At 34.1% G+C, this 18,135-nt stretch overlaps 1 protein-coding gene across 5 annotated transcripts in view; it reads right to left on the bottom strand.

Annotated features, from left to right (window-relative positions):
• Positions 1-18,135, bottom strand: part of LAMA2 (laminin subunit alpha 2) — an 811,978-nt gene that overhangs the window by 387,624 nt on the left and 406,219 nt on the right. For all 5 annotated transcript variants that reach the window (XM_074187557.1, XM_074187558.1, XM_074187559.1 and 2 more), the window contains exons 11-12: positions 15,697-15,837; positions 11,099-11,272 (exon numbers count right to left, since the gene is read on the bottom strand). In XM_074187557.1, the coding sequence (XP_074043658.1) occupies positions 11,099-11,272; positions 15,697-15,837 (315 nt within the window). The remainder of the gene's footprint in view (positions 1-11,098; positions 11,273-15,696; positions 15,838-18,135) is intronic.

Here is an 18,135-nt window from a genome sequence, read left to right as displayed (position 1 = left end):
CAGCCAAATGGAGAGCAAGAATGACATATTCTAGCATATAATTGTTTCTGATTTTCATGCCCACTGCAATACTTTGCAAATAACTTATAATTCTTTTTCCTTTTAAAATGAGCTTATATGAAGGCAGCAAATGAAATGTCTATATTATTCAAAATGTTTTGCCCCATCTATATCATGTATTCCTTCTTTGATCCTTTTATTTTCTCAATTATTGCTTTAATTGAATGGAAACTTTTCATAATAAGTGAATATATTTACGTGAGTAAATTCAGGAGAAAAAAGAGAAGGATGATAGAGATGAAAGACAATGCAGCAGATAAACAGAAGAGATTTTGTCATTCCACTATACCAAAAACTACCTGAACAAAAGGGAAAAACATAAGAGCAGTTCAGAAAACCGCTCATAAGCTGCTCACTGGCTGTCCTCCATTCTCAGAAAGTTCTTCCTTCTCATCTTTGCCTTCTGAATTCTCTGGTTTTCTTAAAGTCCCAGGTTCATTGTCTTCAGAAAGCCTTTCCCAACCCCTCCCAATACTGATGTCTTCCTTCAGTTGAATATTTCCTATTTATTCTTTTTTTATTTTTTTAAATTAAAATTTTTTTTTAGGCTTTTGCAAGGCAAATGGGGTTAAGTGGCTTGCCCAAGACCACACAGCTAGATAATTATTAAGTGTCTGAGAGTGGATTTGAACTCAGGTACTCCTGACTCCAGGGCCAGCGCTCTATCCACCGTACCACCTAGCCACCCCCATATTTATTCTTAATATGGATTCTTGTGTATTGTTTTTTGCTCTTTTATGTCCCCCCCCAAAAGAGTTCTTTGAAGACAGAGTCTGTCTCTTACTTCTCTCTGTATCTCCAGTTCATAGTATAGAGCCTGATCCACAAATAAGTAAATCTTTATTGATAGATTGACTAACCTGGAACACAAGTTTAGTATCTTTCAATTATTCAGAAAACTACTGGAATTCTCTTTGTTAAAAGCAAAACATCTAACAATTTCCTGATTTATTTTAATAATAATTTCATACCCCAAAGTTGGACATATTAAGAAAAATAAATTCTATTTTGAATTATATTTTTTACCTATAAGGAGGAACAAATTGGTTGCTAGGGAGGAAATTATGAGAATTTCAGAGGTTTGATGGGGGAAAGCTTATTGCCTCTTATAGTTAGTGAAAAAGAAGTTGAGGAAATCCAGGTTTGTCCAATGTGCCATCTAACTTTTGCTAAATATATTCCAAATGATTCAGAGAAAAGATAGGTAGGATTGCATGACATTAAAATCTAATAGAGGAATCAACACAAGAGTGTTGAAAAGTATTAAAGAAATTATAAAGACAAAAAGAAAAAAAATGTTGAGGAGGAAAGATAGTAGTGTAAAGAATCTGATGTGGATGAGCAGAGACTTTACTATCAAGTTAAAGTTATAAATAACAGGTACTGAGAATGCAAAGCAAAGGGAGACAACAGTGGCTGCATAGAACAATATGGGATGGTTTTGTAAAAAACAGCATTAAGAGTATGAAACTTCATATTAAACTGAATCTGGTGCAGAAGTTAGAGAAAATAAAGTTTTTTAAAGCAACATTTGGGAAAGGAAAGGATAAAAGAAAGAATACATGGTATGGATGGGACAAAGAACTAATGATAACAAGCAGAGTTTCTCAAATCTTAACTTTGCTTCTGTTTTCTTGGCCAAAGGAATGATGCTTTGATGAAAAAAATAAACAAATGAATACGATAGAGGAAAGCATTAATACTTAAGATTAAAGAAATAGTAAGAGAGAACCTATTAGAAGTATGAATGCTGGATCCAGATCATACTGGCTTATAAGAATTGAGTGATGAATTTTCAGTATAAGCACTTATATCTTGGAAATTTGCCTATGCTACAAATCAGGACTTGACATATGGTTTTATTAATTTCTAGACAAGAAAATGATGGAGAACATGCTTATAATAAAAGTAAACTTTAACTATATCTTGAACTTTTGGAGAGACAGTTGTTAAACACTTACCTATACACCCCTACCACAAATGCCTTTCATAAATTCATTTGGTACATATAAACTATAGTTTTTGATCTTTATATCACTGACTTTTAGCACAATGCCTGATAGTTGTCACTTAATAGATGTTTATTGAATGATTGATCAAATGTTCTATATTCATGGACATAATAGCAAAAACCCATTAATTTGTTCAGAGTCATTTGTGTCATTAAGAGCAGTTCTTGTTGGTACTTCATATTATTGACTTTAGTTTAATACACCCTGATGACTCACCAATCATAATGGGGGACCCTATTTCTGAGTTCACCAAAAAGACAACCAAAAATTGATTCCTTTCCACCAAAACATTGTTAATTTGATTTGAATCCTGATTTTCCAGAGTTCCAATTTAATAGACTAGGTCAAGTACACTTGACTTTGGAAAATGAATTTGAAACATGAGGTAGAAGGAATTAATGAAAACAGCCCTGGGGGCTTTGAATCAGAAACCCTAAGGTTGGATTAATGTACTTTCAGTTATCGGCTGCTTAGTAATTCAACATCCTAAATTTGGGTTTCCTCATGTATGAAATGGGAATATGGCATTGTTTTCCAGTATTTCAAGGCACAAAACAAGCCCTATAGATTATTGACCTAACTCTGGGGCTTTTTTAATGTCACAAACAGATCTGGTGGCCAAAGTATAATCTCCAAGTATTTCCCTTCTACCTAGGGTGTCTAAAGTGGTTATGATTTCAAAATATTTTCTCTTTCTTGAACTAAGACAGGTCACTATCACCAGTGCCTCTTGGACATCTCAAACTTGATGTTCCATTATCATATTGCATTCAGTAGACACGAAATAGAACTTATTTTCTCAAACTATGAATTCATTCGTCTTCTGAACTTCCCTATTACTACTGAGGAACAACCTCAATGTGATTTTCCACTGCTCACTCTTAATGACCCCACATAGCCAAAGAATTGTCAATATTATATTTTCCCTTCATAATACTTCTTCAATTTGTCTCTTCTCTCTTATCCACAGAGCTACATCTTAGTTGAAACCTTTAATTTCCTCTTCTCCATACTATTGCTATAGGCAGCATTCCCAATTGGTCTCCCCAACATTATCATGATATAGCTTTAGCTGCCTTGTGCAGTTGGGATGTATCTGGCTCAGAACTATGATATTCCAAACTTGGCCAAAAATCTTGAAGATATTAGAAAAGATGTGATATCAAGAAGAAGCCCCCTACTCCTTATAATGAACTCTAGTAAAGTGTTTTGGATGCTTATTTGAACCCAAATTACCTATTCTTATCTCCAGGACTTGGTGATTTTCTTCACTGAATTATACTGAGCTGCCTTTTAGCTAAAATGTATCTACAATACCAAAACTGCTTTTTCCTGTTGCCCTAGACTCTTGTCACCTTCTAATTGTTTGGGAAATTCTGAAATTTGTATTACTGTGCTTGAAAAGGAACTGCTCATTTTGACTAGTATTCTATTCCCTTACCTCTTTAATTGTATATTTTTTTCAATCCATCCACCACAAAGCTAACAAAGTAATTTTCCTTATATGCATTTCTGACCAAGTCAATGCCCTAGTCAATAAGCTCCATGAATTCTTATTATATTTGAACTAGCTATGAACTTCTCTTATCTCTTGATGTTCTTTACAATATGGCTGCAACCTATCCCTCCAGCATTATTACCTATATTTATAGGTTATATACAGGTTTTGAATGAATTTACATTAAGGAAAATTCTTGTTTATATTCATCCATCATGTCTATTATTCCCTTTCCTAGATTCTATTATTTATTCTTTTAAAAATATTTATTTTATTTTTAATTTATAGAATAAGAGAAGCTCACACACACACACATATATATATTTATGTATATGTCAAATTAGTATATGCATATTTCTATTTATCAGTTAGGTCTCTGAATGTTATTTTGGATATTTGTAATACTTAAAATGATTTAGTTGCTCCAAGTGTTGCTTAAACAATACTGTTGCTATCAAATTCAATATTCTTTGGTCACTCTCATTTCATTCTTCATTATTTCATTCAAGTCTATACAAGTTTTTCTAAAATCGTTCAACTCCACATTTCTTATAGAACAGTAATATTATTTGTGAAATATCATTATATAATTGCTTTCCCTAAGTATCCACCCCCCACATGTTATTGTCCTATACATGGAAGGCTAGCTGAATATACCTCATAGCCATCCCATTGACCAGGAATTCTTAGTCTTTTTTGTATCATGGATATATTCTATCTACCCTCTCCCTCTCTTCTTTGGCAGTCTATTGAAGCTGGTGGAACCCTTCTCAGAATAATATTTTATTTTAGTTTTCAGTTTTCAACATTCATTTTTTTTGGTAAGATTTTTGAATTCCACATTTTTCTCCCTTTCTCATCTCCCTCCTCCCTGACCCTTGACAGTGAGTAATCTGATGTTGTTATATTTGTATAACTATATTAAATATATTTTCATAGTCATGTTATAATAGATGAATCATAACAAAACAATTAGAGGGTTAAAAACATAAAATAAAATTTTAAAATGGAAAGTAATATGCTTTGATCAGCACTCAGACTCCATAGTTCTTTCTTTGTTGGAAAATTCTTCCTCCAGATGTGGATGGTATTTCCAGTCCTTTGATTTCTGCACTACTGAGAAGAACTAAGTCCATCATACTTGAACATCACACAATGTTGCTGTTAATGTGTAAAATGTTCTCCTGGTTCTGCTCCCTTAGCCAGTATCAGTTCATGTGGTCTTTCCAAGCTTTTCTAAAGTCATTCATTTATGAATTCTTATGGAACATTGGTACTCCATCACAAACACATACTACAATTTGTTCAACAATTCCCCTTAATTTAATACTTTTATTGAGTATTCTCTTAATTCCTAATTCCCCACTATTACCAGGAGAGCTGCTATAAATATTCTTGTATATGTGGGTCTTTTCCCCTTTTTTATGATCTCTCTGGGATACAGACCTAGTAGTAGTATTGTTGGATCAAAGGGTACAAAGTTTTACTATTCTTTAGGGCTCTGCTGTGGCTAAGAGGCTCTTCTACACCTCACTCATGCTGTTCTCAGCTCTCTGTGCTGCATTCTGTTCCCTCTATTGGGAAAAACTTTGCCTAGTGAGACCAGCTTTTTCTGAAATCCTTTCCAGAAAGCTTAAAGCTGGAAAATGCTCTACTTTTTTTCTTTTGTGAGTTCTATAGTTCCAGAATCTGTTTAGAGGCTGGGGTAACATTTTTCTGAGGAAGACTGGGATAGCCTAGGAATATTCATGGCTTCTCTCTGCCATCTTGGTATTGTCCCATATTCCCCCAAAATAACATTTTAAATGAATAGAAATACATAGGAAACCAATTATATTGATATGTGGATATCAATATCTTTTTTAAAAAAATTTACAGATTCCAGGTTAAGAACCCCTGCTTGGCTTATAATTTATAAGAATAGGAATAAGATAGGCATAGGGACAAGACCTGTGATTTTATTGGTCTAGGAGGCTCTGGGGCATATGATAACTTTGGAAAGCTGTCCATAGGAATGAGAAGTTAAGAGACTTGCCCAAGGCTACATAATTAGTATATGGAAATGATGAAAATTGAAGACTTTCTTCAAGTCTTATGTCTAATCGTTAAACCATGCTGCCTCTTTCTGTTACAGTTTATAACAAAATCTAATATGTTCCCAAATCCCAAATATATGATTTATGGCTCTTGCGATCACAAATGTTTCAAAGGCTGCATGAAAATTTTTCTATTAAAAGAAATGTAAGGTAATATAGAGTACAATATTTGTTAGTCTGAGAGATTCATCTCTAATCATATTTTTGGGCTTAACATTCTACTAAACTGAGGAAAGGCAAAAGGGTCCAGTAAATAGAGAACTAACCTTGGAATGAGGAAGATTTGGACTCAAGCTGTACTCTCCTTCCCTCTATAGCATACAGTGTACTAATTGGATGATCTGGGCAAATCATTTGTCCCCTAAATGCCTCAGATAATTCTCCAAGGCTAAAAATCTCAGAGCAAATGATGATCTGATGGATATTTGCAATTGCAATTGGGAAAACCCTGGGTCTCCTTCTAGCTAGTCCTTGATTTTTTTCCCAATGTAATTTTTGGTTCATGTGGTTATATATCTAGACTTGGGAGAAATCTTAGAGACCAGCTAGTGCAATACACTAATTTAATACATGATAAAGTCATATAGGCAGTTTCTTTGTTGGTGGTGTTTTTTTTGTTTTTTTTTTAACTGCACAGGGCTGAGAATTCCTTCTCCTCCTCCTTCTATTTCTTTTGCAAGACAATGAGGTTAAGTGAATTGCTCAAGATCACACAGCTGGGTACTTATAAAGTATCTGAGGTCAAATTTGAACTCAAGTCCTTCTGACTCCAGGGCCATCTAGATGTCCCTAGGGTTACTCTTCTTACTGATATCAGTACAACACCTAAAACCTCCGGTTGGATTAATGTTCCTCAATATCAAATTAACAAATACTGATTATGATTGAAAAGATAGCATACTGCATTACTATATCCCATGTGAATTAGTAAATAATTGAAAGAAAGGCATTAGTAATTTATTGAAAGATATGTGATTTCAGATCACTGGAGTCATTTTGTTGGTCAGTCATTTTAGTCATGTCCAACTCCTTGTGATCCCCATTTGGGGTTCTCTAGACAGAGACATTGGAGTCACTTGATATTTTCTTTTCCAGTTCATTTTACAGATGAGAAAACTGAGGCTAACAAGGTTAAGTTACTTGCCCAGTGTCATAGGTATCTTACACTAGATTTGAACTCTCAAAGGTAAGTCTTGTTGACTCCAGGCCTGGCACTCTATCCACCATACTAACTAGTTACCCTCAGTTGTACCATAATAGAACATTATTTCAGTCCAATTTCAGACTGAAATAATTTACCAGTTTTCTTGTTCTTCCACATCTCTACCCTGCTAGATTTCCTATCTTCAAGAACTCCACAGAAACATCTGAGGATTATTATTTATGTTGAATTTTAGAAGTGAAAGTGCTAACTAACGCAACATTTCATAAGAATGTTCAATAAATTCTTATTGACAAACTAGAATTAGGGATAAAAAAACTTGATTTTATACCAAATAAATAATTCTGATACTGTCAGACACTTCAACAACATTAACTAAAGGATAGAATGCACAAAGGATGAAGCTCCTAGCTCAGAAAGGTCATGTCAAATACATAAAAATTAATTTAAAAATTAAAATTTTCTAATTCATGCATTCACTTCTTCATTAAAGAAGCTACTAGCTATATAACTTCAGATACATTTAGGAATGCAATTAAAATATCATATTAGTAAACTAATGTGAATTACTTTATGCTATAAATTATATGTAAGTCATTATATAGAATTTTCTAGAAACCAAAGACCATCACTTGGCTTTTGAGACATCTCTTATTCAATGCTATTTACTGTTAGGCAATTCACAGTGCTGATAGACTCAGCAGTGTCCTATTTGACAGTACTCTGATTATATGAAAGAAACATTTGGACATAGGTGTTAAAGAGGATGATAGAAAACATATGGCAATCTTCATTATAACAGAGAATGCACAGCACGTCCACCTTATGTTAAAAGTAGCCTTGCAATCAAGGTCTTGAAACATGTTTGAAAACAGGGGCATGCAAATATTGAAAGAAGTTTGACAGTCTTCATAGTTAGACTCTCTTTAGACAAAAGACTGAAGAATTTCAATAGTTAAAAAAAAAGGTTAAGACATTGATGGCATATCCACTGACTAAAAGGCAGGGCTGCCTAGAAAGTTCCCTCTTTGAGCAGATGACACAGTCATTCTGTTTGCCATACATTAGCACCCCCTGTCCCATGATGGCAGCTGTTCTAGTTTGTACACTTAACAGTTATTGCCAAAGAGAGGCTGACTTCATCTAGTCTCAATGACTGAGGAAATGACTTTATTGAATTTACAAACAAGGAGCCACACTATTCCATTTCCTTGGCAAGACACTAAATCATCCAAGCTAAACATGCCATCATGACTGTAATTTATGTGATGTGACATGACAGTTAAGATGTACTGCAGTAATTTGCAAATGCTTGCAGTATTATTGTAGTATCAAAAATTTATATGGTTCAGTTATTAAGGCAAATTGTTTCATTCATACCAAGCTGCCTGACGGTAAGCCACAAATGGCTTCCACATTATATTTAAAAATTTCTTCCATATTCAAACAATTTGCACACCCTGTTACCAGTGTTTTCTTCACTGAATGGAAATTGGAGAACAGACAAGTCTTGTTTTTTGATGTGAACATTCTGTGTCAGAATATGAACTGACTCATTGTGGGTGGTAACTAGAGGCAGGTCATCCAGGACAAAGGAAGTTATCTTTGGGAACCTAAAACCATGAACAGGATATACAAATTCTTTGGATATGATCCTGCCAAATGTCTCACATGCTCACTTTCCTTCTGTTGGATTGGTTTTCAGCCAGTAGAAAGAAGCAGATATGCTTAAAGAAGCAATATGAGAAAATATTGCCAAGTATGTTTCTATTATAAACTACATTGAAATATATTTTCTTATCATCCTCAGAAGGTAAACTATCTGGAACCTATCAAATTCTGACCTAAATAAGGTACCTTCATATTTTGTGGTGATTATTTTCAGCTTAGTATTACATTATACTTTTATTTGCCCTTTTTTGAAAACAAGGGAAATTATATGTATGTGTGAATGATTTTATGATGTCAAATGCATTTCAATTTTAATTAGGTTTCATGATATTGACTAAATGTTTACTAAATATGCCTTATGTATTTTGAATATATATCAACATATACATTTTTGTAAGATATTCATAGATTGGGTTAAAAAGGAAAATATTACTGTGTTGTGACATTATTCAATATACTAAAATAGCTATTTCCCATTCACTGAGCAGCATGTGAATGATTTCTCAGAGTGTGTTTATTGTTTCAGATTTAGTATAGACAAATTTGTGGCATTCAAAATAAAGATATCTTAAAGCAAAATTTGATTTTGGTTTTATCAATTAAGGTTTCTCCTAAAGCAACAATTAACTTAGTTGGAAACCAAGCACAAAACAGACTCAATTTATAATGGAATTTTCTCTAAAGTGGTTCTGGGGTAAGCATGTTCTAGAAGCCAGATTTACAATTAGCTGACAAAGGATGAATAACTGAATAAATTAATTGAAATGTATTTATGTCTTATTCCACGTTAAGTGTTTAATATGCAAGTATAGAAGTGAAGACAGACTTTGTTTTCAAGAAGCTTCTATTTTAAGGGGGACACCACATAAGTAGGTAGGTAGTGGCCAAGAAGGAGTATTTTGATTTGGAGAGTTATGTGTTGAATGGAGACATAAGGGAATAGATTGAGACACTCTTTCTAATAGCAATGGATGTATGGATTTGAATATGATTCCTAAAAAGGAAGAGAAGGCTGAGCAGATGCATGGCTAGAGTTCCCTTAGATATAGTGGACCATGTAAGGCACTTATGATATAGGATAGAGACCCCAAGGGTAAGAATTTTAGAACTAAAAGGGTGTGTTTGATAACTTTTATGAACCAAGCAACTATTAGTAATCTTTGAAATAAATAGATCAAATTATTTTTCCAAGGAATTCTTGTAAAAACAAACAAACACAAGTATCTAAAGACCAAAGTCCCTATATGTGGAATCACTGTACTCCAGATACAGTTTAGGTCTTTGACCCTATTACATTAATTTATCTGTTTATATATGTATGAGTGGGTTTAAATCATATGTAGTACATGTGTATTTAGTCCTATTCCCACATCCCCAAGTCTTAACAAAGGATTTTTTCTTTACCTAAGTCAAATGTTAAATTTGACAGATAATATAGTTCACCAGAAAAGATCTCTAAATCAATTAAAGGAATTCAGTTTCTTACTGTAGTAAGAAAGGAGAGAGCAGTACTGTAATAGTGGCAATGGGGAGACATTCCAGCAAGAAGTGGGTATGAGGGTTTGGCTCCCCTCATTATTCACAATTCAACACATAGACTAGTAGTTTGTACATGTGACAAGTTGCATACTCTAATCCAAGGACAAAAATTGTTCAGGCATCAAAATTAGTTTTAGAGAAAGAACTAAGGTGACTCTAATTGGAGACTTCTCTGTCTTCTGTTGGGATGAGGGACTAGAAGTAGTTTAAAATAGGAATATTTTGGAACTTTGGAACTTTAAATTTGGAACTTTAAAATAGGAATATTTTCTGAATTGCCTAATAAGTAATGAAGGAAGAGACAAAGAAACTTAACTAAAACTCTTTCACATCAAGGGAGTGACTGGAAGGTCCAGGGAAGAGATAATGACTAGTCTACAAGTCAGTTTAACCTTAGAATATATGCATCCTGAACAGCTGGGGCCATATTGATTAAACTGAATTTCACAGATTCATAAGTCACAGTAGCTATCATCAGTTCCTCTAGGGAGTCATTAATTTACTCAATCACCCATTCATTCAAATATATTTTCTGATTTCCAACTTCATGTTAGCCATTGTGGGAGATATTATAAAGTCAACTTATCTTATTTTTACCTTTTTCTTAGTCCTCTAAGCAAATACCCTTATTTTTAAAATACCTTGTTCACAACGTTGTTGAATAAATCATAATTTTATCTTGTGAAGAATCTATGGATACTCTCCCCATCAGTAGAGGTTATGATTAACTCATTCATACCTTTTATCCTGTGGAATTTTTGACCATACCCTTCTAGAAATCCCACAATACAATCAAATATTTATATATTTCTTTAAGAAATTTATATATTTATATGAAAATTAATATATTTCTTCAAGAAATTTTATGTATAGCAATATTAACTTAAACTTAATATTTCATTTATGCAGTTTTTAATATAAATAAATTATAAATCATATATTTCATCACATAAGAAAATTGATACATTTCATTATATGAGGAATTTATATATTCAAATGAAAAGTATAAGAATAAAAAAAAATCATATAACCAAATATACCAAAACAAGAAAGAACTCACCTTGTTGCCTAAATATGGTTCAGGTGCACTCCAATAATAGATTCCTGGTAGCTCTCTTTTAATATCCTTGCTATTGATGCTAAGTTGTTGGGATTGACCAAAACTGTCCTGATGAGGTAAGCTCCTTAGACCACCAGTTACATCAGTAAGATACCAGCCAGCCATATCATTTATCTTAAAAGGAATGCATAAATAACGTTAAATTAGATGGGGCAGTAAATAGAGCTTTGGGGTTGGAGGAAGAAAAATGTAAGTTCAAATCCTATCTCAATCACTTACTAGTTGTGTGACAATAGGCAAGTCATTTAACCTCTCTCAGTCTCATTTCCCTCTTTGATAAAATGAGAGGGATGAAACTGATGACCTCTAAGGTCCCTTCTGGCTCTAAAAGTCATAAATCTTGGATCCTTGATCTAGAAATTGGAATCCACCAAGTCCTTACTCTGTAACTGCCCTTGGAATAAAGTTTTAAGAAATATAAAAATATATTTAAGAAAAATTTTAAAAATTAACAAAAAAGTAAAGTATTTTTTAATTTGAAAATCAAGTTCATAATCTTAGAGAAAAGTTCCAATTAAAAGTCTAAATATCTGTAGGGAACTGAATACTTAGATATTCCCTAGCCTTAAGTTTTTAGGATATTCTTTTTAAATTTTCTTCCTAAAGACAGGAATGTCAGGGCTTCCAGACAGTATTCTGTTTTTGGGTCTCCATCCTTGTGCTTCAAATCAGACAGCTACAGCCTTGGATACTAGATTGGATGGAAAAGGAGAGGAGGGAAGGAAGATAGGTCCACAAATCTATAGAGAATGTAGCATTACCTCTCTAATTTAATTCAAGGGCAAATATTATCTTAACAGAATTAGGTTATCTATCTTTCTTTTAAATTAGAACATGAAAGCAGACCACTCTTTCTAAGCCTACAGTTGATCAAAATATCTATGGAGAAAAAACTAATTCTCCTAGGAGAGATCCTAGGTAATGTTTACAACCTCATTCTCATTCTTATCTCAACAGCTCCTTGTCTTTACTTGGATTCCTGAATTTACTTGGATTCATTTCCCATGGTTTATCTGCTTTTCCCCTTCCCACTATCCCAATAATTAGTCTTTACTCTGCTACTTTCATCTGTGCCTTAGTTCACAACTAATACTAACTCATCCTTGTCTAAACTTCCACTTATATCTTTTAGGACTGGAACAGAAATGAAATGACCACATCTGCCTTAAAAATTCAACCATTTCTGGCCTCCAGTGCTGACACATTTTTAACATATACATTGCCAATATTTTATAGCCTCACTCATTGCCCATCTGACATCAAGACCTGCTAACCTTATCTCTTCTTGGGCAAAGGATAAGGCAGACCTCTGAGCAGCTAAGTACATTAAATTCTGATTTCATTTATTAAAGGACAATGATTCTCACCCAGGGCTACAATGTAACAGTCTTATCAAAGTTAATCTAAATCTAAGATTTTTCATCAATATTTTATTGCTTTTAGGGAAAAGCTGCTTAAATTGAGGCTATGCTAATAAAGAAAAAGATGCAGAGAAATGGAGGAGAAGATAAAGGAAAAGTGACTGAAATAGTATTAGGTTTTCAGAACCTTTGGTTTTGGGACAGAAAGATCAGGAAGCTGCTGGGGTTACATCTTCTGATATTGGATCAGCAGCAAAGCAAAAGTGCAGTAGAAAGAGAACTGAGATAAGGAATGTGAACAAACCAGCCAGCATAGAGGAGTGAGGGAGAATTAGAGTATTTCATAAATGATGGTGTCAAACTATAAATAGTATGATTCATTTTTGACTGGTGAGCTGTAGCCTCTCTAAGAATGTTAAAGACAGCATTTATGAACTTAGCGAAATAAAATAGAGTCAGTCATGCTATTTTTATAATGAAATGTGATGTCTATAAAGCTACAGAAAGAGTGATTATGATGGACATCCCAGAATTCCATTTTGATAGGGGTGTTAAAGCATCAGAAAATGAGACAGAATCAATAAGTAAAGAAAGGCAACTTCTCAGGGAAAAAAAAGGCATGTAAGAAACAGTGTAATTTATTTAAATGTGAACTTGTAAGTAGAAAAGTTTCCCACCGGGTATAAATGGGTTTAAAATAGAGAGAATATCAAGGCACCTAAGAATTACAGATTTTTCTTAAAAAGCAAGAGGAAAATAGTTATCCTAAAGGCAATATAAAGATGAAGAGTGGGTATAAGAAGGCTATAAATATAATACATAAGTATTACATGCATTTATAATTATAAGTAGAGTACAGCTGTGCTTATACTAAATATAATTATTGTAAAATAATCCATCATTAGTAACTTTTTTATAATAGACAATATTGAAAAATTGGGTAAAGACATTGTTAGGAATACAGATAACCTAAAAATGAGGTGAGGCATAATAGGAAGAATAATAGACAATAGATAGTCTGAATGTTATAATAATACTCTGAATATATTAAATGAAAACAAGAGGAAGACCTCTGTATAACAGGTGGATGCTTTCTAAAGGATTTTTGGAAAAGCATTGATAAGAAATAGATATGATGTGAGAACCTAAAAATATGATTTTTATAAGTACTGAGGGAGTCCATATTAGTAGTGACAATATAACTTCCAAAATAGATTAAAGTAAGAATGGCATCAGAAGGGATTTTTATTCTATCACTTATATGATGATTACTAACTCTTAGCATCCAGAATACTAGCTCTTAGCATACAGAATTTTGGGGGCTTGCAAAGTATTTTATACATATTATCTCATTTCATCCTTATAATAATTCAGTAAAATGAATATTGTCATCACCCCCGGAAATTGAGGATCGGAGAGGTTAAGTGATTTTTCCAGGGTCATTAAGCTATTAAACTGAGGTATTCTTAAGTCCAACCCTTTACTTACTCATAACCCTGTGTTGCCTCTAAAATATACTACATTGAATGACACATAAAATCATGTTCTCATCAAAGAACAGAATTGTAAATTATCCATAAAATAGTTAGAAATTAAGGTACAATGACCTTACTGTTCTTCAGAACTGACATCTAAATTGTTCTCTTTTCATTGTTGATTATATGCTGGAAACTTAAGAAATATTGCCACTTCTCTTCTGAAACTGTAAGGAAGTCTGCTGTTTTTTATTGGTAGGAAAATAACTCAAAAGTCATCAACTCTGCCCAGTCCTTTTTAGTTTTACTACTGACATGGTCTGACTGGACAATGCTTGGCATCATGGTAATAAACTAAAAGGATTGAAAGAGATTTTTCTTAGTCTAAGTCAAATAGTCAACTGACCTCAGAGAGTAACTGTTTGGGCATAAACAAAGAAGCTTGATAGATTAGATAAAACCTTCAATTGAGGACTCCTGCTCTCTGACCAATTGTTATTGCTTTCAGTTTTAAATCATAGAAGAACTGAAGAAGTTTCTGAAGCAGTACACCAATTACAGAAAACCCTTCTTTGTAGGAAAGCCACATAGTGGCAGTAACAGTAGAACAGAGAGAAGCAGAGAGCCCATGGGTTCTTTGACTTGCTGTGAAGCATCAGCACCAAACAGAGATGCAGAGAAGAATCCACTTTGCAGACTACAGTCAAAAGACATTACTTGACTAGCCAAAAGGTTAACAGGTATAGGAAAAGTAGCCAACAACAATGAGAGAGGCATATTCTTTTTGGTATAGTGCCCTAAGAATATAAATGTTTCTATTAGCATTGGGGAAATTTTCAGGAGAGTGCAACCCTGAGTGTACAGAGTAAACTTTCTTTGTCATCTTATTTGTTTCATTAAATATTTTTTTGCTTTGAACTGATGTTCAAATCACCTAGTTGATTTGGTAAAGAAATATTGTTAGAGCTTTGTGAGTTATTTTTTTAGGTACAAATTGATACATAATAGACCTTGAAAATCAGATAGGTTTTTCAGAGATCATCATTAGGAAGGGAACCCTGGGGCTACATCATAATTTATAGTACCCCAACTCTTTAAAAGACTATTTATGTTAGTACAATAGAATCTCACTGATTTTTAAATAATAGTTAAATAGCATAGCCAACAATTTAACATTCTGAAATTTTTCTGGCTTTCAAATTTTGCATAATATATCTTAAACTAAAGATCAAATAAACATTCACATTTTAACTGAGAAGAAATTATTAGCAAATATTATATAAAGAAAGTTTTCTTTTTGCCCAGAGTCCTGAAATTAGTGGTGAATTAGAGAAAGGAGTGCCCTCTATAGCTAGCTAATGCTTTCTCAGTTGAATCCTGTTCTCTTTGGGTCAAACAGACTTCAATTCCATTAATGCTTTAGCTGACATCTATCATACCACTCTCATAGGACTCCATGCTACCTTGCTCCAAGAGATTCCATTCTCTCCAGAACCATGTGGTAGGATATTTGTCACATTGTTTGTGAAATGACTCAAAAGGTTCCAATCAAAGATTCACAAATAGCATCAACTACTTATTTGAAAGAAAATCCAATTTCTTCTTCTTCCAGAAGAAGATACATGTAGAGAAAATTGCTTGAAGATTTTTACAAAAGAACAATATTGTATTGCTATGCCAGAATGGAGAAGCTGCTACTTACGCTGCTATAGGTCCAGTGGGAGCTTTGACATCTATCTGACACTCCTGAGCAGAAGCATTCCTCACAGCCCTTGTGATTATTCTCTTGTAAATTGAAGAAGCCCACTTTGCAGCGACTGCAGTCTCTGCCTTCAACATTTTCCTGTAAACACAGGTGTGTGTTAGCAAGGTTATTCCAGGAAAAAAAAAACATACTCTAAAATTATATCTTTCATATGTCTATTGACAAGGAGAAATAAACTTACCATCCATTTTTTTTAATTCTACTCTTCTACATATGCAGTATATTTCTCTCATTTTGATCTTTCCAGAAATGTATACGGGAAAGTACTTTGTGCTATCTACTTTAAAGTATTTTAGGGAAAATAATTGGAACTCTGATTTGTCTTGTTACATTTCATCTACTAGGAACTCCTAAATTTGGTTTCTCATGTTATCAAAATGAGGACTGAAACATTTAACAAACTCCTAGGACAATTAATACTGCATTAGTGACCTGATAGAGAGACAATTAATCATCAAGTAACCTTCATTAAGTTTCTAATTGGTATTGTACTAAGAAACACTGAATAAAGAATACTACATAGACCCAGATGTAACTTCTCAGTCTTCTCTGTCTCTCTCTCGTTCTTTTACACATACACACACATACACACAGAGTAAATAAAGATATCTCCCATATCATTAAATGAATGCATGAAACTAAGTAAATTCAGAAAGATAAAAAGAGCTTCTTAGAAGGGGAGGTCAAATATAGGAAAATTGCAATGGGTGCTTTGTGTTCAGAAAGAATTGAAGAGAAATTTTTTCTCTGCTTATTGTGACTTCTCAATGTCAATAAGTTTACTTCACACACTGGAGAATTTTATCAATAATAATTATGGTTGTGATGATATTTAATCAACACATCTTTATTATGATAAAAATTACTTGACATTTATGTCACACTTTATGGTTTGCAAAGAACTTTTGCGTACATCATCTTATTTGATTAATGCAATGATTTAAATGATTTTCATCTAAAAGGTATTCTCTAAAATGCTATCTAGATGGTCTCATTAATCCTGGCCCCAATAATAAAAACAGGGGGCAAACATGGTGGATTGTAAAAAGTGTAGGATCTGGAATCAGAGGTCCTGTGATATAACTGTAATGCTTCTACTGAATAGACATACTTCTAGGTCTCAGTTTCTTCATCTGAAAAAATGAGAAGACTGGACTAGATGACATCTAAGATCCCTTTCACATCTAAAAATACAATTCTTATGTGAATGGGAGGGAAGAGTTAGCCTTGATAAATCTTCATGGATAGAAGCACTGGTTTGTAGGTATAGGGGAAATACTCTTGTTGCCTAGCATATTATCTTACACAGAACAGATGTTCAAAAATACTCATGCAGAGTTACAGAAGGAATAGAAAAATTATATTTAGAAAAAAAAGTAGAAGAGGAGAAAACCCAGTTAAGAAGTAAAATGGGGGGGGGGGACAGAGCCAAGATGGTGGTAGGAGAAGAGCCTCTCTTAAGTGCTCTCTCCAAAATATTTCAAAAATCTTAAAAGTATGATTACATTTTTGAGAGACAGAACACACAGAAAGATCCAGTGAGGCAATTATCCAGCCCAAGGTAACCTGGAAATTAGTGGAAAAACTTTGTTTCTTGGGGTTAGAGGGCCAGTCCCACCAAAGTGAAGAAACTTCAGCCTCCTGGGGCACCTGGGAGTGCCTGCTCCAGCAGTAGAAGCAGTTTTCTGACCTGAACCCCAGGGAACACCAAGCACAGCATGGAAGATCATCAGGGAGACCTCTGCCAGAGCCAGGGTGAAGCTCAGGCCCTCATGGCCTGGTCATGGCAGCCTAGATTCAGGAAATGGAAGCAGGCCTGTGGAGCCAGCAAGCAGGAGCCTCTAGGCAGCTGCACCATGAGTAGTCAGCCCACAGAGGGTAAGGGAGTGTAGGGAGACTGCTGAAGTCTGTCTCTGTCCCTGGAACAGGACTCTGGGGCTCTGACCACATTCAGATCCTGATCGCAGTCTAGACCCCCCACCACCACCACCATATGGCAGATGGGTATGCTTGTGGTCATTCACAGATCAGGAGAGCAGTCAGAGCCTCACACACTGAGGTCCTTGTGGGGCTGTCCCAATAAATCTCACAAGCTCAGGAAGCACCCCCAAACCAGGCACAGGCTAGGGAAATGAGTAAACAGAAACAAAAAGGAACCTGATCACTGATAAATACTTTGTCTATGATCCCAAGGAGGATCAAAATACTCAGTCTGAAGATGAGGAAGTACAAGTTTCTGCATCTTAAAGACTCCAAAAAAATAGAAGTTGGGCTCAGGCTATGACAGAGTTCAAAAAAGATTTTGAAAATCAAGTAAGGGAGATATAAGAAAAGTTGGGAAAAGAAATGAGAGAGATGCAGAAAAAACATGAAAAT

The sequence above is a fragment of the Macrotis lagotis genome, chromosome 5 (genome assembly GCF_037893015.1).
Source record: "Macrotis lagotis isolate mMagLag1 chromosome 5, bilby.v1.9.chrom.fasta, whole genome shotgun sequence".
NCBI classification, from domain to species: domain Eukaryota; kingdom Metazoa; phylum Chordata; class Mammalia; order Peramelemorphia; family Peramelidae; genus Macrotis; species Macrotis lagotis.
This window is presented reverse-complemented; position numbering and strand designations above follow the sequence as displayed.